At 35.4% G+C, this 21,178-nt stretch overlaps 1 protein-coding gene across 1 annotated transcript; it reads left to right on the top strand.

Moving 5' to 3' along the window:
* The first annotated feature begins 8,803 nt into the window (after window positions 1-8,803).
* LOC110686805 lies at window positions 8,804-10,169 on the top strand. The gene is made up of 4 exons (XM_021863394.1): window positions 8,804-9,127; window positions 9,273-9,318; window positions 9,426-9,562; window positions 9,654-10,169. The coding sequence occupies exons 1-4, from the start codon at window positions 8,804-8,806 to the stop codon at window positions 10,167-10,169; spliced, it is 1,023 nt and encodes a 340-aa protein (XP_021719086.1).
* Window positions 10,170-21,178: the final 11,009 nt, after the last annotated feature.

The following is a 21,178-nucleotide window of genomic DNA, read 5'->3' as shown; positions in this document are numbered from 1 at the left end:
TTGTATATTCATACGAACTTACTACACATTAGACAAAACGTTCGTTGTTGGTTTTACTCTTCTTTATATCTAAGTTAGTCAATATAATGTCACATATTAATACAAGTTATTTCTAAGTTAGTAAATATAAATGTCACATATTAATACACGGAGCATAAGTTAGGTTATTAATGTAATACCTTTCAAGTGTGAATCTCGATCTATATTGTTATGGGATATAGATTCCATATGACACAAGTATGAGATTCTGTGCCAATACATTCTAACTTAGTGACTCCAACGACCCATATATTTTGTATATTCAAACAAACTTGCTAAACATTAAACAAAACACGTGTTGTTGGTTGTACTCTTCTTTAATTTCATTTAGTTAATAAATTTATATATTACTTAGTCATTGTAATGTCACGTATTAAAGCACGGAGCATAAGTGTAGTTATTTACGAATACCTTTCACTTTTAAACCTCTATTCAATGATTAAACACTAACTAATCTATATTCATATGGGATATAGATTCTATATCACACCAGTATTAGTTTTTAAAAATTATAGGGGTGGTAACGAGCCTGCTCGTGAACTGTTCGGTGCGGTTCGGTCAAAGCTTTGTAAAAGCTCAAATAGACGAAGCCTATAAGGGGTGTTAACAAGCCAAGCCTATGCCATCCATTGATCAAACATTATTCAAATAGTAGCATTAATATTTAACTTAATTTTTAAAATTATCCAAAATCTTTCAAAAAAAATAAATAAAATTATACAAAAAAACTAATATTAAAACGAAAATAAAAGAAAGAAAACTAAGCACATTGGCTGTAGGGCCTTTTTTTATTCAGTTACAAAGCCCGAACATTGGCTATAGGGCCATTTTTCTTTATATGTACTTAATATGCACATTGGGCTTTGCCTTTTTCTATACATTTACAAAGCCCGTGTACTATTGGTTGTCGGTCGAATGTGACAGCCGTTTATTGACGAGGAGAAGCGGCGTTAGATCTGTACTGCCCAGTCATCAAATGGCGTTTATTGACGTGGTATGCGGAGTCAGCTGATACATGCCAACATGAACATATTTGCAAGCCAGATTGACGATGTTGTCCCTGTATTTAATGAGTGAAATTCCATAAACAGCCCTTGATTGACAAACTTTGTCAATCAAAGAGATAAACTATAAATTGGCGTTAAATGACCTTGTTGCTTGAGCTTGATTTATTTCTTCATCTATCTGTAGTGTATAAACGACAATTAATTAAAAAAATATGTAGACTTAACTATACAAAGACATAATCCTGATATTTTTGTGGACCATCCTTATCTATGTCGAATGTGAAATGAAAATATTGAGCTCCAAGTAGGCCGCTTACTCCCAAGTTCCAAAGACTCAATTAACGAATTTTTGAATTTAACATATTACAAAGCAATCAGATTTTCATCAAGTTGAGATGATGCGGATTATGAACTTTGTCAAGAGGGCAAGAAACAACTAATGTACTTCATGGGCAGATACCAGAGTACTCTTATTAATCAAATTGATAGAGGGCAGGGACTATAAACATTGTCATATATTGCAAAAATGAGAAATGAAGGACTAAACTTCTAATTTAGGCAAGATCAAATAAGATACATAAAAGAAAATATGACAAAACTGACAAGAAACTTTAAAGTATGCACAAAACATAGATAAACTTTTAAAGTTAGAGTTGGCACTCCATAAATTAGTATTCTGTATGACAAAGAATTAAAATTTAGATCCATATTATGACCAACTTTGGCTTCGTGGTTACTTTGTTCCCTATGATTAATTAGTTGCTGATCTTCCACTAGATTCTGTCAAAAGAACTTCAGCATAAAATTGGACCTCAACCATACATAATTACCAGATTAGGATTTCTGGAACTATTAACTTCATAATGAGTGTTAAAATCATCATACACCTTCAATTCCTATGTCATTAATTTATCGTACACCTAATAGTCTCACCCAATATAAGTAACTTAACTATTGTCAAAATCAAGAATGAACAGTTTATCAAAGTGTCTCCATATGATGTGTGTGCGCGTGTGTGTGTGAAGGGGAGGGATCCGGTGAGAATAGGTTCATATGTGAGAATTCTTACTTATGTGAGAACTGATTTAAAATTTAGAACATGTGAGTAAAAATTTAGAACATCTGAGCAAAAATTTTGAACATGTGACTCAAATTAAAATTCTGAACATATGAGTAATAATTTAGATCATTTGTGTGAGTAATATGTTTAGAATATCTGATTTAAGAATTAGAACAAGTGATTAAAATTTTATAAAATTTGCTTTAAAAATTTTAAACATATGAGTAAAATTTAGAACATATGATTTAAAATTATGAACATGTGAATAAAAATTTAGAACAAACTGATATAAAATATAGAAAGCGTGAGTAAAGAATTTTAGAACATACATGTAAAATAATAGAACATACGCTTTAAAATATGGAACATATAATTATAAATTTTAGAACACACGTTTTAAAATTTAGAACATATAAGTTAAAATTTTGGAACAAGTTATTTAAAGTTTATGACGTCAAACTTAACTCATTTATGGGTTAGAGCATGTGAGTAATAAATTAGAACATTTGATTTAATTTTGAACACCTAAGTAAAAGTTTATAACATCAGATTTAAAATTTAGAACATACGAGTAAAAATTTAGAACATAAATAGTGTTCTCACATAAGAAAAATTTTCACATAAGAAAAATTCTCACCAGAGCCTCCCCCTATGTGTGTGTGTGTATATATATATATATATATATATATATATATATATATATATATATATATATATATATATATATATATATATTTGCATCTAAAAGATTAGACCATCTTCCTTATAAAAAAAAAGATTAGATCATCTCAAATAAGTGTTCCGTATTATTTTTTAGGAAAAATTTTCCGGAATAATCCGACCATTGGCTCATCCACTGAAAATAATCTCACCTTTTGATTATTTTTAAATAATCTAACCTTTAATACCAATCCGCTATGAATGGTCCCAACCGGTCATTTAACTTGTTATAGCAAGTTACATGACACATGTCAATATTTAATTGCTCAATAAAATAAAATTATTATTATTATTATTTTAAAGTAAAAAAAATACTAAATTAATTACAAAACCACCCCACCAGCCCAACCACCCTCTACTGCCGCCTACCGATTCACCACCTACAAGCTCGACCCCCTGCCTGCCAACCAACGCCGGAGCGCCGCGCTGACCACTCTCCCGTCCCCTGAACCGTCGTCTCCCTCCCCCCTGAATCGTAGAATCCCCTCCCCCTAAACCACCAAACATCTCTAAAAACCCCTTCCTCATCCCGATCTCGACCTCCCTCAGTCACTCCACGACCACCACAATACCTTTTCCACCCCTGTACCTTTCTCGGCCCCCTCCCCTTCCCCACGCCCTGGTTTTGGCCCCAATCACCTTCCCACAACCCGCTGATTTTGTTGACCTCCTATTCCCACACCTTGAATTATATGATGACTGTGGTGGTTTATTTGCGACGAAACAAGGGCGGTTGGTACTGGTCGGCGAACAATGTAACTATTTGGTGGCGGTGGGTCTAGCGGCCCTAGGCATGGTGTAGGCCGATGGTAGGGGCGGGGAGGTTGTTGGGGTTGCGATGTGGCTGGATATGGTTTTAATTTTTTTTTAGTTAATTAAAGTTTTGTATTTTTTCTAGGGGTAGTTAATTAAAGTTAATTAGTAATAATCAATTTTAAAAAAAAAATTAAAATCAAAACTTATTTTTTGACCAATCAAGTGATGACATTTGTAAATTAAACTTAATAAAAATAAATTACCTACCCAACCGGTTACAGGTCTCTTGGGACCATTTATAGCGAATTGGCATTAAAGGTCGGATTATTTAAAAATAATTAATAGGTGGGATTATTTTGAGTGGATGAGCCAAAGGTCGGATTATTCCACGCAATTTTTCCTTATTTTTATGTCCAAAATATATTATTTGGCAAGCTCATGCACCGTACAAACAATAGCACCTTCATTCGTCTGATAAACCTGAGGACTTAAGGTTTCACTTATAAGCTTTTATAAGAATATGAAGTTGAAAAGAACAGAATCATCTGTACTAGATTTGATAAACCTGAGGACTTAAGGCTTCCGAATGCTAAGTTCTTCTATAGCTTAGCATTTATCAACCCTTAACTGCTGCAGGTAAGCAGGAAAAGATACGGCTATGAATTATTCTATATTCAGTTATAACATAAGCTGAAAAAATTTCAGGTTACCTTATGTTGTTGGCTGCAAGAAAATACTAATTGAGATAGATTAAACAAGACCCATAATACTAATTTATTCTTAAACTTGTGGCTGAAATCTAAACACATGTATTATCAATCATCCAAATGATGTGCAGCAATGAATTCAAGTTAATGCAAGGTAAGGACATTCCATTTATAATAAAAATTCGAATTATATGTAGTGGAGATATGTAAAGAACTATATATTGGCCACAAATCACATACTATCAGTAACCTTGCATTAACCTCTTTTCAACAATGATTAAAGAACTGTCATCTTTTCAATAAACTAGAATTTTTAAATAGCTTAGCTAATTTAAACCTACCACCATTTCTACCCCAATTCAACAAATTCCCAATCATAGCATGCAACACTCCAGATACAAAAACCTAATTTCATCTATCAATTCAATTTTTTAGCTCTACCACTAACAATCTACCAAAAATTATCAGTTAAGATAATTTCAATTTAATAGCAAATTTCAAAACCCTAAGAATTTAAGAACCAGAGTAAACAAAACCAAGAAGCTAAGGGTAACAGAGAAACCTTTAATAAACTTCACGACAACTGACAAGCTTCTTGGTAACACCGCAAGAGATAGTCATTACTTGATGCAATCACTGTTCCATTGGACACTGTTCCATTGGTAAATGAAATGCTGAATGGACTGACTTTGAGTAACAACAAAGAATCAGCTGCTGAGTCATGCAAAGTGACAAAGGATCAGGAGAAGGAAAAGAATGCTGAAGAAGGAATGTCAGCTCACAGGGAGCAAGGGAATAATCAAGGGAATATGCCAGCTAGCAAGTAGAGGAGTACTTTGATAGTCTGTCATTGTACCAATTATTTTGTCCTATTTCAATTAGTAATGAGTCATTCTATAATCAAGGCTATAAAAGCCAAACAATGATGTAATAGCTGGTATTATGTTTTATCAATGAAAATTCCCTTTGATCTTATCTCTTATTCTCTCTCTATAATCTCATTGCAAGTTCATTATTCAATTACTTCCTCAAACTGTCCTTCTTTCTTCCAGGATAGTTATAGGGTGATTGAACCAGCCTCCATTCTGTTCTTTCAGAATCAGGTCTGGATTGTTTAGTATATTGTTTCATTGGTATCAGAGCAGTCCTTTCCTCGGCCTGTCATTCACCATGCCTATCCTTAGGTCATCCTCAGATTCAGAACAACTTGGTAATACTGAAATCAGAAGGCTTGAAAAAACCATGAAATTTTTACTTCAAGAACAGGGCAAGAAGCTGGACAAGGCCTGTAAGGATAACAACAATAATATTGACAAGAATTGTAAGTCTATCTCTGAATTGAATGATTTGCTGCTAGGTTTATCTGTGCAAATAACCAAGCTTGTTGCTGATAATACCAATAGATCAGGCATTGAAACTAGATCTATACATGAACAAGAACCTGAACCCCCTCCTAAACAATCTCATTATTCTACTAGGCTCACTAAGGTAGAATTTCCTAAGTTTAATGGGACAAACTTGAAATCCTGGATATTTAAATGTAATTAGTTTTTTGAGCTTGATAATGTTAAAGACCCTGATAGGGTTAAACTTGCTGCTATTCATCTGGAGGATAAGGCTCTTCTGTGGCATCAAACTTATTCTCAGAGAAGGCACCAGGTGTTGCCCAACTGGGAAGAGTATGTTAAGGACATCACAGCTCGATTTGGAGATCTATTTGATGATCCTATGGCTGACCTGAAATCTCTCAAGCAGATTGGGGGTGTTCAAGAGTATCATGATTCATTTGATGCTTTGGCTAGTAGGCTCAATCTGTCGGAGCCATACTTGTTGAGCTGTTATCTGGCTGGGTTGGAAGAAGATATTCAGCTCTCAGTGAGAATCTTTAACCCCACAAATTTACAGCAAGCTCTATGCTTAGCTAAGTTATAGGAAGCTGCCAATAAGGCAAAGAAACCCAAACCACCCATCAAACAGGCACCCCTTTTACCCAACCCAAAACCAACCACTCAGTTCCTACCATACAAATCTACCTCTCCCACAAATAACCCCACCCAACATACCAGAACCTCAAACACCTCTAACCCTAACCAACCTGCTAGAACCCCAAACACATACAGAACAACCCTAACCCTAGCTGAGTTCAATGAAAAGAGAGCTAAGAACCAGTGTTTTTGGTGTGATGAAAAGTATGAAGTGGGGCATAAGTGCAAGGGAAAAAGACCTCAATTGTATCGTATTGAGGTGGAAGACTCAGACGAAGAGGAGGAGGAAGTGAATGGAGAGGTAGAACAGGACAACTCCTAATGTGCTCATCTATCCTTACAGGCTATAGATGGAGTAACATCTTTCCAAACCATGAGAATTGAAGGGCATCATGGCAAGAAAAAGCTATAATTATCACTTGATAGTGGCAGTACACACAATTTTATTGATGTAAACAAAGCTCTTAAGCTTGAGTGTAAGGTTGAGAATATAACACCCTTATGGGTGAAGGTGGTTGATGGGAATGAGATCAATTGCCATCAAATCATTAAGGGGTTTACTTGGAGAATGCAAGGCACTGAGTTTAAGGCTGATGTATTTTTGTTGCCCCTAAGTGGTAGTGACTTGGTCCTAGGAATACAATGGTTTTCTCAGCTTGCATCAGTTTTATGGGATTTTTGCAATCTCACTATGGAATTCAAGTATGGTGGGAAGAAAATCAAACTGAGAGGAGCTAGCCCAAAGAAATGGAAGGTGATGCAACCAAAAAAACTCCAGAAAATGCTGACCCATGAAGGTTCTCTATCCATGATGCAACTCATACCCAGTAATACTCACACTTCACCTCAACCTACTTCTAATGATAATATCAATTCCCATCCCATTTTGACTGCCTTTTAGATCAATATGAAACTGTTTTCTCACCACCTCAGAAACTACCAGCAGAAAGAAAGGGATTTGATCATGTCATACCACTCAAAAAGGGCACTAGTGCCATTAATTTGAGAGCTTATAGATATCCTGCTTTACAGAAGAATGTGATATAAGAGATGGTGCAAGAATTACTTGATCAAGGAGTGATCAGGCCAAGTAACAGTCCTTTTGCAGCACCTGTTGTATTGGTAAAAAAGAAAGATGGCAGCTGGAGAATGTGTATAGACTACAGGAATCTGAACAAGGCAACAGTTAAAGACAGATTTACTTTATTGAAGAGTTTTTTTATGAGCTACAGGGCACTCATTTTTTTTTCTAAGATAAACCTTAAATCTGGCTATCATCAAATAAGAATGCACCCTTCAGCCATTCAGAAAACAGCTTTCAAAACTCACTTTGGGCACTTTGAATATCTAGTGATCCCATTTGGGCTCACTAATGCTCCCTCCACTTTTCAAGCCCTTATGAACTCTATTTTTAAACCCCTCCTCAGAAAATGTGTCCTAGTTTTTGTTTAATGATATTCTGGTATACAGTCCTACTTGAAAAGCTCATTTGAGAGATCTCACTGCTACCCTAGATATTATGCAAGAGCATCAACTCCATGCTAACTTCAAAAAGTGCTCATTTGGTCTCAGGGAAATACACTACTTGGGGCATATCATTTCACAGCAGGGGGTTGCAACTGATCCTAAGAAAGTGAGAGCTATGCTGGAGTGGCTAAGGCCCAAAAATCTTAAGCAACTAAGGGGATTCCTAAGTCTTACTGGGTACTATAGAAGATTTATCTGGGATTATGGGAAGATATGCAAGCCTCTTACCTCACTGCTAGGTAAAACTGGATTTTCTTGGAATAATGATGCTGAAAATGCATTTAATCAACTGAAACAAGTCATAACTACCCCATCTGTTCTTGCTATGCCCAACTTTGCTGAACCTTTTGTTATAGAGACATATGCCTCGGGGATAGGGATTGGAGTTGTGTTAATGCAAGGTGGACACCCCATTAGCTTTTTGAGTAAAGCTCTAAGTGAAAGACACAACATACTCTCAGCATATGAGAGAGAGCTGTTGGCAGTAGTGTTTGCTGTGAGAAAGTGGCAACACTATCTAATGGCTAGACCTTTCACAATCAAGACTGACCAGCAGAGTCTTAAATACCTTCTTGAACACAAAATGGCCGCACCTTTACAGCAAAATTGGCTGTCCAAACTCACTGGTTTTGCCTATCAGGTTGAATACAAGTCAGGTGCAGAAAATAAGGTGGCAGATGCTCTTTCAAGGATACGTGAAGCTCAGCTTAATGCCATGACCAGCTCAAGTCTAAACCTGATCTATTAGATCAGATTAAGCAAACGTGGAATACTGATGCAAATACTTTGAAATTAATTACAGAGCTACAAGGAAATCTAGAATCTCACAGACATTACACTTGGGAATAACAACTACTCAAGAGAAAAGGGAAGCTAGTGGTGGGTCAAGATGAAGCTGTTCAGAAGAAAATTCTTGTTTGGTTACATAACTCACCCCAAGGTAGCCATTCTGTTGTTGAGGCTACTTATCAAAAAGTAAAAGCAATATTTTACTGGAAGGGCATGAAGGAAAGCATCAAGCAGCACATTAAGCACTGCACTGTATGCCAGCAATACAAATATGATGCTGCAGCTTACCCTGGAATTCTACAACCACTACCCTTACCAGAACAAATATGGGAAGAAGTAACCATGGACTTTATTGAAGGGCTACCTAATTCTCAAGGGAGGCAATTCATCATGGTAGTGGTGGATAGATTAAGCAAGTATGCTTACTTCATAGCTCTGTCTCATCCATATTATGCTTTAAAGGTTGCTCGAGCATATCTAGATCATGTGTTCAAGCTACATGGCTTTCCCAAATCTATCATATCAGACAGAGATAAGGTGTTCATCAGTCAATTTTGGTCATAATTCATCAAGCTCCAAGGAATACAACACAAATTGTCTACCTCATACCACCCCCAGACAGATGGTTAGAATGAGGTTCTGAATAGGTGTTTGGAGTCTTACTTGAGGTGCATGTGTTTAGAGAAACCTCAAGAATGGTCTAAGTGGTTATCTCTTGCTGAGTTCTGGTATAACACAAACTATCATACTTCACGAAGAATCACTCCCTTTGAGATTCTTTACAACCAAGCTCCCCCCATTTACTGACCTTATTTGGCTGGGACATGTGTGGTAGATGCTATTGATAGAAGCTTACAACAGAGAAATGCAGCTATTTCAATGCTCAAGGAAAATCTGCTTAGAGCTCAAAACAGAATAAAGCAGCTGGCTGATAAACATAGGTCTGAAAGACAATTTGCAGTTGGGGATTGGGTGTATTTAAAGCTTGCAGCCATATAGGCAAATCTCTATACAGCATAGATGCAATGAAAAGCTCTCACCTAGATACTATGGTCCTTACTAGATTGTGAAGATGGTGGGTGAAGTAGCTTATACCTTACAACTCCCTTCCTCTGCCAGAATTCACCCCACATTCCATGTTTCTCTCGTAAAAAAACATCATGGCCCTACACCTGCTCAACCCACCCCACCTGACTTACCCAATCTCTACCCTGATCAAACTACAATTAAAGTTCCTATAGCTGTGCTAGACAAGAGAAGTGTGAAGAGACAGAACAATGCGGTGGTCCAATGGTTAGTTCAATGGGATCAATGGCCTATAGAGGAAGCAACATGGGTGGATGCTGAGAAGTTAGAGAAGGAATTTCCTACATTTGATCCTTGGGGTCAAGGATCCTTTAATGGAGGGAGTATTGATGCAATCACTGTTCCATTAGACACTGTTCCATTGGTAAATGAAATGCTGAATGGACTGACCTTGAGTAACAACAAAGAATCAGCTGCTAAGTCAAGCAAAGTGACAAAGGATCAGGAGAAGGAAAAGAATGCTGAAGAAGGAATGATAGCTCACAGGGAGTAGGGGAATAATCAAGGGAATATGCCAGCTAGCCAGTAGAGGAGTACTATGATAGTCTGTCATTGTACCAATTATTTTGTCCTATTTCAATTAGTAATGAGTCATTCTGTAATCAAGGCTATAAAAGCCAAACAATGATGTAATAGCTGGTATTATGTTTTATCAATGAAAATTCCCTTTGATCTTATCTCTTATTCTCTCTCTATAATCTCATTGCAAGTTCATTATTCAATTACTTCCTCAAACTGTCCTTCTTTCTTCCAGGCTAGTTATTAGGGGTGATTGAACCAGCCTCCATTCTGTTCTTTCAAAATCAGGTCTGGATCATTTAGTATGTTGTATCATTACTCTATCAATAGTCAGGGAACAAACGTGGTCGGGGTCTTCATCTGAAATGGAGTTGAAGCAATGGTGAGAGCCATTCTTATGTAGTCGAGAAACAAAGACTAGTGGGACTTGAGCTTCTTAATCGGCACAAGAAGGTGTGGTTGGCAGAGGAGAGGTGGAAGTCGAGACGGAGGAGGCGGGATGAGGAGAGAGAGAGAGAAATGACGCCGATATATTGTTTTGGAAAACGTGACGGTTTTTAAGATTTAAGGGTAAAAAATGGGAGGGAAGTTAAATAGAACAATGGGCTTATATGAAATTTTCATCTATCTCAAATTTTAAATGGTCGTTGCGTCAGATCATCCTGTTGCAACGGCTTCTCATAACAGCTGTATTAGGCCCATCTATTTCCTGATATAAAGCATCCGTTGCATTAGATGAACCTGATGCAACGACTATGTATGTTGCCGTTGCATTAGCCCTAATGTAATCATTACATTTGATAAAAAATGTAGTAGTGATTGAGGACAATGCTTTTTTCAAGCTTGGGGGGAAGCGTTCTTATGCTTTTTGTGCATATGTTTGTGTTGGATTTGAATAAGCTTGGGGGTGTTGTGTATTTATTTGGTGATTACTTGGTTTTGGTGTTGAGATTTGGCTAATCTTTGCTTCATGTAGGCGTCGTCCAAAGTGCGTCTACGTTAAAGCATGTATAAATATGCTCGGCACTCATAGGAAGTGGGAATTAACATTATACGATTAGGGATAAGGAAAGTAGGGAGCCTCCAACAAGTTTTTAAGGAACTTGTAAACCATTCACGGATCATAAAAGGCAACCACGATAAAGGGACAACGAAAGGCAACAACGATTGACCCGTGAAGGTTACACCCTAGTCATAATCCATGAGATTACTAACTCTATATGGTTCGGAACCACAAAAGTAGGATCAGGGATGATGGTACAAAGTGCGTCATGGAGTCACATTCACCCGTATTGACCTCTACTCGATTCTTATAGTGAAAAGCGATTCCTACGAGCTCAAAGGCATACAAACAAATATTTAATTTGCTCCAAACTATTATTAGGCTAAATTGGTTGAATATTAATGCAACACATAATTCTAAAATATTTGTGATCACTTCAATTAAGAACATGATGAAAAGGTTCCTAAGCCGGTTGTCCAAATTATCTTATTAGGCGTGATTTTCAATTACATATTCCCTTTAAACATGCAATATGGTGATAAAAAATAATAATAGAATAAACATTAATATTGGAATAAATTTAAAAATAATATTGTTATTCAAAAAAAATCATAATAAACCTAATCATGATACTAGCAACAATAATAAAAATAAGAGTAATCAAGTGATTAATTACTCACTTTCCGCGTTTCCTTGAATTGCTACATCATGAATAAACTGTTATTAACTTCAATTCAAATATAAATCAAATTGAAATTAAATTAAATTAAATAAAAAGTAGATATGATTTGGTCCAAACCCTCAATTAATTATACCTTTCACGCCTTGTTTTAAGTATAGAACTTCGGGTATTGTATATATGGACTCCTTGGAGTGCTTAGGGGAAGTATTTTGAGAGAATAGGGTGGCTAGTATTTAAAATAAAGAGGGAGAAGAGAATTATTTTGTGATCAAGCTTGTTGATGATTGAAAAAGGGGAGATATGAATTCTATTTATAATGAAAAAAGAAGGGTCAAAGAATTAAGATAACCGAAGTTAATCAGAATAAAACCCGATAGACAGCAGTTTTTGCGATTTTGTTTTTATCATATCTTTTGATCCAAAAATCGGAATAAGATAAATAATATGTTTTTGGAAAGATGTTGAAGTCTAATTTCTAAAACAATTAAAATCAGATTAAAATAATTTGTATAATAAAAGATATGGCCGAAATATTTGGACGGTGTCAAATTTGGATAGAGTTTGGTATTTCATTCATACCTTTTTCGTTATAGCTCGGAATTAATATTATAATATATCATTGGAAAGATAATTTCAAGGGATATCCAAACATCTAAGATTTGGATAAAAAATATGAGGAACGAAAAATAATATCTGACTATCTTTGAACGTATTTCAATTCGGAAAGAATTAGGATTTTCAAAAAGAGGAGTTTTATTTAATTTCAAATTCTTTAATCTTATCTTTTCAAAAAGGATAATTAAGATCTTTTAGAAACTTATAGAAGCTTCCAATTAATCTTAATAGGTTTAGTAATGGGATTAAATCCTTTGGACCCTTCACATGATCATTGGATTGTAGGTAAGGTGGGCTTAGGTTCGGTTTGGGCTCAGTTTAGTATTTTGGCCATAACTTATTCGTTATAACTCGGATTTTGGCTTATAATATATCATTAGAAATCTATTTTCAAGACCAATACAAATATTTTATCATTGGACCATGATTATGGACCAATATAAATAGGACTAAACGTTTTTATAAAAAGGACACGAAATGAATGATTTTAAGGGACGCGAAATGAATTATTTTGGATTTAAAGGCACGAAAAGAGGAAAATAAGTTATGGTTTGGGGAAACGGGATAGTAATTGGGTTTGTTTATGAAATGGAAATATGGATTTATGCACTCCAAGATTAAGTACTCAACCCGACCAATAATGGCGGTGAAAGGTTGTTTATATTATATTTGGTTTAGAGGAGACATTTAATTTTAAGGTATCTACAGAAGCCCCCACTTTGACTGAGTTTTTAGAAACGTCAGTTTTGAAAATGATAGTTAAAGTATTCGATAGGGTCGGATAATGTTTTAAGACGTTCTGTGATCCTAAATCACTTTATATACGCCGATACTTGCGAAAAAATGTTAGTTCTAAAGGTAAAAGAGTAAAGGGATAGAATGCTTATCTAACACCAGTGTATCGCTGAAAAATGAGTTTGTTAGCTTCCTATGCTTGAAAGAATCCACTAGATGACGTTTTGTTGGGATACTTTCCATGCTTGAGGAAAGTCGACATATGAATTTGGCGGTTTTCTATGCTTGAAGAAATCCACCGGATAATACTTTCAATGCTTGAAGAAAGTCGACGGATGAGTTTGGTAGCTTTCTATCCTTGAAGAAATCTAACGGATGTTACTTTCCATGCTTGAGGAAAGTCGACATAGAAATTTGGCGGTTTTCTATGCTTGGAGAAATCCATCGGATAATACTTTCCGTGCTTGAGGAAAGTCGACAGCTGATTTTGGCAGCTTTCTATGCTTGAAGAAATCCACCGGTTGAGATACTTTCCATGCTTGAGGAAAGTCGATAGACGATATAATCGTTGATTTTTCCACCTTGAGAGATGTCAATGACCGACAATTTTCCATGCTTGAGGAAAAACTTGTCTACTAAGATTGCAAGTCTCTGTGTATCGAGAACCTTGCGCCATGAAATAATGGTGGTTCGATTAGCCCCAAACGTGGGCTGTATTTGGTTCGATTGTCCCCGAATGTGGGCTGTAAACTGTTCGCTTGTCCCCGAACGTAGGCTGTTGATGGTCCGCTTGTCCCCGAACGTGGGATGTAGTGGGTTCGATTGTCACGAACGTGGGCCGTAGATGGTTCGCTTATCCCCAAACGTGGGCTGTAGGTGGTTTACTTATTCCCGAACGTGGGCTGTAGATGAGACCTGCAAAATAAAATTTGCCAAGGGACTCGTATAGACTATGATTGACTTGACCAACTGACTTGACCAAGATTGACTTGAAATGCCATGAAATGACATGTGTATGACTTGTGATTGTGTGTATATGTGTATTGAGTGAGTGTGTGCACAGACACAAGCAAACAAAAATGCAAAAGTAAAAATTTTCGGTCATTTTTGTCATGAGTGGAGGGTACCGACATTCTCCCAAAAAGAAAGATGTGAAAAATGAAGTGTTGTTTTCGAACTTCGCTCGATGAATTTTTTTTAAAAGGTTTTTGAAATTCCCCAAAATAAGAGATATGAAAAAGGGAAGAAGTTTTGAACTTCCTCGTTGAGCAAGACGAAATAAAACGCATGGATTTAATTGCTTGTCTTGAAAATAATGTATGCATGATGCATGTTCTTAGGCTAGGAGGCTAAGGACAATTACATCATGTGACACGATAGATGAATGAACTTAGGTCACTTAGGTCTAGAAGCTAAGCACGTATATAGATGAAATGATTAATGAATATTGGATAATGAATGTTGCTTAGGTCAAGGAACTAAGCACGATATGCGATGCATAACACAATAAATAGTGCTTAGGTTTGGAAACTAAGCATGTATATAATGTTTTCATTTGATGAATGTTGTCTTGAAAGATGATGGAACATGCGTGCACAGTGTTGAAACAAGATTTCATGAGAAAAGGGTCCTTAAAGGGAAATATGATATGGATATGGATGTGTGAGTGAAGTGTGTGAATGAGATACTAAGGCTGGCTGCAAAGGTTATGGTGTTGCAAATATATGTGAGAAGAGTCAAAGATGATGACTCTTTAGGCTGAGTAAGCTAATGTGATGTGGGTTTAAGCCTCCAAGTCTAGCTCTAAATGGGTAGGGGTAAGCATTGGATATTCTATGACTCTATCATGCATATGAATGTGGCTGCACCTCAATGTCAAGTTTCCTACGAATCCGTTAAGAATCAGGCCGAACGTAGCTCTAATCGAACTTTGCACAAGTGTATGTACACCTCAAAGAGGTCCTTCAAGGGTTGTAATATGGTTAAGTTGATGGTTTAAATAAGAAAAAGGTACAAGGCTCAAGGTCCGAGAGAATCCTTAAGATGTGTAATTGTGAATTTGAAAATTTTGAATTTTGCAAGTTTATTTTCAACATTTTTTTGTTTTGATGTTTTTTTTTCATTCTTTTGAATCAATGTGGGCAATCTCGGATCATGCGGTCAATCACTCACTTAGCATTCATGTTTCTCAAGCACGGTACCAAGCACTTGATGATAGACGCAATTTGAGACGTGTTCATATCAAAGACATTGGAACACTAGCCCTTAGACATTGTTTTATTATTGCTTTGCTTTTTTTTTTTTTACTTGCTTTTTGAATGTTACACAAATTTCACACTTTTCCATCCCAGGGCTATGTGAATGTAGGTTGAGGAAAAAAGACCAATCGTTGACGAGGCTCAAAGTGGTTTATGAACAAATGGATATGTGATTGAGTGGTTAATGGGGAATGTATGGGTTGCAAAGGTACCTCAAATCATTAGAACACCTTGTTTTCAGTTAGGTAATTGATTTTTTTTTTGCTAATCACATGATCAAATGTAAGAAAGAGATGCTCATTTACGAAGAAGGTAAGAAACGTGACACATAGACACATGGATAAGGAGAACCTATGCTAGACATTTAAGGGGGAAGGGTTTGTGTAGGAAATATTTCAAGCATTACCCCAAACTTGAACCCCACTGTGATCATACACTAAAGCATGGTGGCTTCCAAAGGGAAGGAAGCTAGAGAAAAAGAGTCGACAACAAGTTTTAGGAACTTGTAAACCGTTCACAGGGTGAAGGTTACACCCCTTAACGATCCAGGAGATCGTTAACTCCAATAGTTCTGGAACCATGACTGGTAGTTCGGGGATGAAGGTACAAATCCAACCTAAAAGTGATTGAACCAGCCCTAATAATATGCCTCTACTTTATTCTGATCGTATTCATGTGCGCTTTCTGACTAACATGCAATCAATAGGATTAACCCTAAACATGTTTATCTATTTTGGTTGAATATTAATGCACAAATAAATCTATTATTGGCGATCACTTGAATTATAATCAAATTAACCCTAAACAAGATTGTTAATTATATTATTATGCGTGATAACAAGTACCAATTCCCTTTAAACATGCATAAAAGGTGTGATCAAGCAATAACAATAAATATCAAGCAACATAATCATAATCATAATCATAAAAACCATAATATTCATGTTAAAACATAATAATAATAATAGCAAGATCCTAGGCATGATACTAAAAAGATTAATAACAAACCCTAGCATGTCACTAAACAATAAAAATCAAAGCTCTAGCCCTAACATGACACTAACATGATATTAGAAAAGAATATAGGAAGCATCGCAGGAAACACAATTGTCATATTTGATATTATAACCTTTTCCCTAAACATGATACTAGGAAGATCAAAACGCCCTAACATGACATTAGGAATCATAATAATAACCTAGACATGATTTCTATATCATAATATCAATAAAATCAATTAAAAAAGCACTTACTTGGATGCCTCGTACCTCTTTCTAATGACAAAATACACGCGTTAGTAACTTCAAGGAAAATAATAATCAAACAATTAAATTAAATAACTGAAATAAAGAATTAAGAAAGTTTATACTAGATTTGGGACCAAACCCTTAGAAATTAAAACCTTTCACGTCTAGGGCGAAGGCAACTTCGAACTTGGCTAGGTAAGTCTTGATCTTGTGAATGCGGAATTTTGTATGCAAATGGCTAGTTTAGAAAAGAGTGAGAGAGAGAGAGAGTAATCAAGAGATTCATGATGAGGGTTGGTGAGAGAGTGAATTAGAGAATTGATGATTGTTGATGAGAATTGATAGTTGATGATGACGGAAATTGATGATTAAAAACGGAGGTTTAAGGACGCTATTTATAGAGAAAATTAGCCGGATATGATAAAAAACGAATTAGAGTTTCAAAAAGAATAAAACCCGATCGCAGTGCCAAACACGCACGTGGCACCAAACGGCGAGAGCAGCGCCAAACGCTAAGTTTGGCGCCAGACGCCAGGTCTAGCGCCAGACGCTAGGCTTGACGTCAGGTTCTGCAAAATAGCTTTTGCGGATTTTATTTTTATCAAATTTTTTGATCCAGAAGTACAAATAAGTCATATAATATGTCGTTGTAAATCTCTTGAAGTCTACTTTCCAACCCAATTGAAATCCGATTAAAATCGTTTGTAGATCAAAAGATATGGCCGAAATAGTAGAAGGGTGTCAGTTTTGGATAGAGTTTCATATCCCATTCATATCTTTTTCGTTATAACTCGGATTTAATATTATAATATATCATTGAAAAGATAATTTCAATATCTATCCAACCATATAAAATTTGGATAAATATTATGAGGCACGAAAATAAAATCTGAATATATTCCACTTCGTACAAAACAAGGATTCTAAAAAGGAGTAGTTTTATTCAATTTCAAACTCTTTAAAACATAATTATTAATCCTAACTCCGTTAGGATTTAAAAGAACCTTGTAGAGTATTCTAGAAGATTATAATCAATTCTAATAGCATTAGGAATGGTAATTAATAATAGGCCCTCCCCTAGATCATTGGGCCGCATATAAATACCAAATCGGGCCAAGTTTAGTATTTTGGCCATAACTCCTCATTATTCATCGGAATTGGGCTTATAATATATCGTTGGAAAGGTCTTTTCAAACCCTATCCAACTAAACTATTATTGGACCCTTATCATGGACCAAACTAAACTGGAATGCACGTTTTTCATAAATAAGGTAGGAAATGAAATATTTTTAAAAACAGAAAGAAGAGATATTTTAATAAAAACATGCTCATCACTAGACTTTTCACACTTTTGCTTTATTCGATAATTAAATGACATGAAAGGTATTCATCATTAGGTTTGGTTTTGGGGAGACACATTTGGGTGTCTACTTGAAACAAAAGAAAAAGAAAACATGAAATCTTGGTGAGAAGCTTGCATCGTGCTTTGTCTTTGTGGTTTTTTACGAGTTACTTCTTGTCGCCTGGTGAGGAAAAAAGTTTGTTGTGCTTTGATACTTTGATTGGAAGGAAAGAAGGAAGGAGTGATGATCTCCTTATTCTTCTAACTATTGCCTAGTGATTTTAGACTCAAGTACTGTGTAAGGATGAACTCACTTAATGCATTCACTCAATACTCGGATAGAAAAGGAAGACTGTATGAAACTGATGGGAAATACTCAACTTATTCCTATTACGACGGAAAACAACGCATGCATGGTCCTAATATACGATCATAAACAATATAGTGCATTACTCGAAGACAAAGTGTGTGCAATGACTCAACATGTGTGATTAGGTGAGTTTATTAAGACTCGTGGTATGATCGCATGGCTAGACATGAGGACGTTGTGAAAAACAAAGGACCCAATGACCAAATAGAACGGAAGACTAAAAGACAAATTAACATGATTAATTTTGTCCAATTATAATGTTTATGCTATTTACTAGGTGAAAACGGTCCATTGGCAATCATTAGTCATAAATAAGATCAACCACAATCAAAGACAAAGAACACATGTTAAGGTTAGCACAAAAATCGATCACAAGAAACTAGGAAGAGGACTAGAATTCTAGAAGAGTTAAGACTCATGGATATAATAAATAAATAAATAAATAAATATATGAAATTCTATAATCCTATGTTATACGATTTTACACGGATGAAAGGACTTGGCTAAGACTAGATTGACACGAAAATATATATATAAAAAAATTTAAAAAAAAAGAAAGTTGACGCTAAAAAGACACCTAAACTGGACAGGTTGTAGTATATCAGTTAAAACTTTTTATCCGTGACTCTGATTTGAACGAAACCAACTCCAAATGAAAGATAAAACTTGGGGCTACATATCTATAGGTATAACAGCATGTAACTCTTTCTAGAACTCCGCTATGACCAAAACAAGTTGATACTTATGCAGTGTACGGGAATAAAAATCCGGGTTGACTCAAAAATAAATAAAAAAAAGACTATAACTTGACTTAAATAAAAAAACAAGATTTGATAAGAGAAAAAAAAATAAAAAGTCAATAAAAAAATGCACGTATAAGCACATTGTCACGCATGATGCAATGAATTTTGCAACCTAAAGTCAAGTTCTATGTTCCTCTACGGTCAAGATTTTAGGTGTCAAAGGGTACCATGGTTAAGATTTTGGACGCGTTAGCAAGGCAGCCTTCCTTGAGGAAAATGCCAACAGGCGGCTCCGCGAGTTTGTGATGAAAACGAACTCGACTCCATGGTTTGGGTGGATTTTAAAACTCGAATGGACCCTTATTGCCATGAGCATTTTCAGGTTGATAGAGCAAAATCCCCCGGGCTAGCCACATACGTAGAACACGTACTATTGTGGCAAAATAGGTAAGCTAAAATGCATATGAATATGTGACAATGCCAATTAAATAGCAGGAATACAATTCAAGAATCTTTCAAGTCTTATCTTCTCATCTCAATTAAATACCAATCACTCAAATCGACAAATAACCAAGAATCCTCCCTTGTGGAGTCGCCAAATTGTAGGGGTCGCTCGAAGTGCGCCTACGTTAAAGCATGTCTGAATATGCTCGACACTCATAGGAAGTGGGAATTAACATAATACGAAAAGGGACATGCAAAGTAGGGAGCCGCCAACAAGTTTTTAAAGACTTGTAAATCGTTCACGGATCATAAAAGACAACCACGATAAAGGGACAATGAAAGGCAACAACGATTAACCCGTGAAGGTTGCATCCCATTCATAAAAAATGAGATTAATAACTCCATATGCTTCGGAACCACAAAAGGAGGATCGGGGATGATGGTATGAAGTGAGTCATGGAGTCACATTCGCTAGTATTGGCCTCTACTCGATTCTTATAGTGAAAAGGGATTCCTGCGATCTCAAAAGCATACAAACAAAGATTTAATTTGGTCCAAACTATTATTAGGCTAAATTGGTTGAATATTAATGCAACACATAATTCTAAAATATTTGTGATCAATTCAATTAACAACAAGATTAAAAGATTCCTAAGCCGGTTGTCCAAATTATCTTATTAGGCGTGATTTTCAATTACATATTCCCTTTAAACATGCAATATGGTGATAAAAAATAATAATAGAATAAACATTAATATTGGAATAAATTTAAAAATGATATTGTTATTCAAATCTAATCATAATAAACCAAATCATGATACTAGCAACAAGAATAAAAATAAGAGTAATCAAGTGATTAATTACTCACTTTCCGCGTTTCTTTGAGTTTCTACATCATGAATAAACTATTAGTAACTTCAATAAAAATATAAATCAAATTGAAATTAAATTAAATTAAATAAAAAGTAAAGATGATTTGGTCCAAACCCTCAGTAAATTATACCTTTTACGCCTTGGTTTAAGTATGGAACTTCGGGTATTGTATGGACTCCTTGGAGTGCTTAGGGGAAGTATTTTGAGAAAATAGGGTGGCTAGTATTTAGGCTAAAAAGGGAGAAGATAATTATTTTTTGATCAAACTTGTTGATGATTGAAAAAGGGGAGATATGACTTCTATTTATAATGAAAAATGAAGGGTCGAAGTATTAAGATAAAATCCGAATTTAATTAGAATAAAACCCGACAGACAACAATTTTTGCAATTTTTGTTTTTATCATATCATTTGATCCATAAATCGGAATAAGATAAATAATATATCATTGGAAAGCTGTTAAAGTCTAATTTCTTGCCTAATTTAAATCAGATTAAAATATTTCGTATAATAAAAGATATTGCCAAAATAGTTGGACAGTGTCAGTTTTGGATAGAGTTTGGTATTTCATTCATATCTTTTTCGTTATAGCTCGGAATTAATATTATAATATATCATTGGAAAGATAATTTCAATGGCTATATAACCATCTAAGATTTGAATAAAAAAATA

The sequence above is a fragment of the Chenopodium quinoa genome, unplaced genomic scaffold (assembly GCF_001683475.1).
Source record: "Chenopodium quinoa cultivar QQ74 unplaced genomic scaffold, ASM168347v1, whole genome shotgun sequence".
NCBI classification, from domain to species: domain Eukaryota; kingdom Viridiplantae; phylum Streptophyta; class Magnoliopsida; order Caryophyllales; family Amaranthaceae; genus Chenopodium; species Chenopodium quinoa.
Note: the sequence above shows the minus strand (reverse complement) of the source record. Positions and strands in the feature narration are given on the sequence as shown.

Coding starts and splice junctions, on each gene's coding strand:
- LOC110686805 (XM_021863394.1), top strand. CDS start 8,804: ATGAAGGAAAGCATCAAGCAGCACATTAAGCACTGCACTGTATGCCAG. Junction 9,319..9,425: donor TTATCTCTTGCTGAGTTCTG/GTATAACACAAA, acceptor CATGTGTGGTAG/ATGCTATTGATAGAAGCTTA. Junction 9,563..9,653: donor AATTTGCAGTTGGGGATTGG/GTGTATTTAAAG, acceptor GGTCCTTACTAG/ATTGTGAAGATGGTGGGTGA.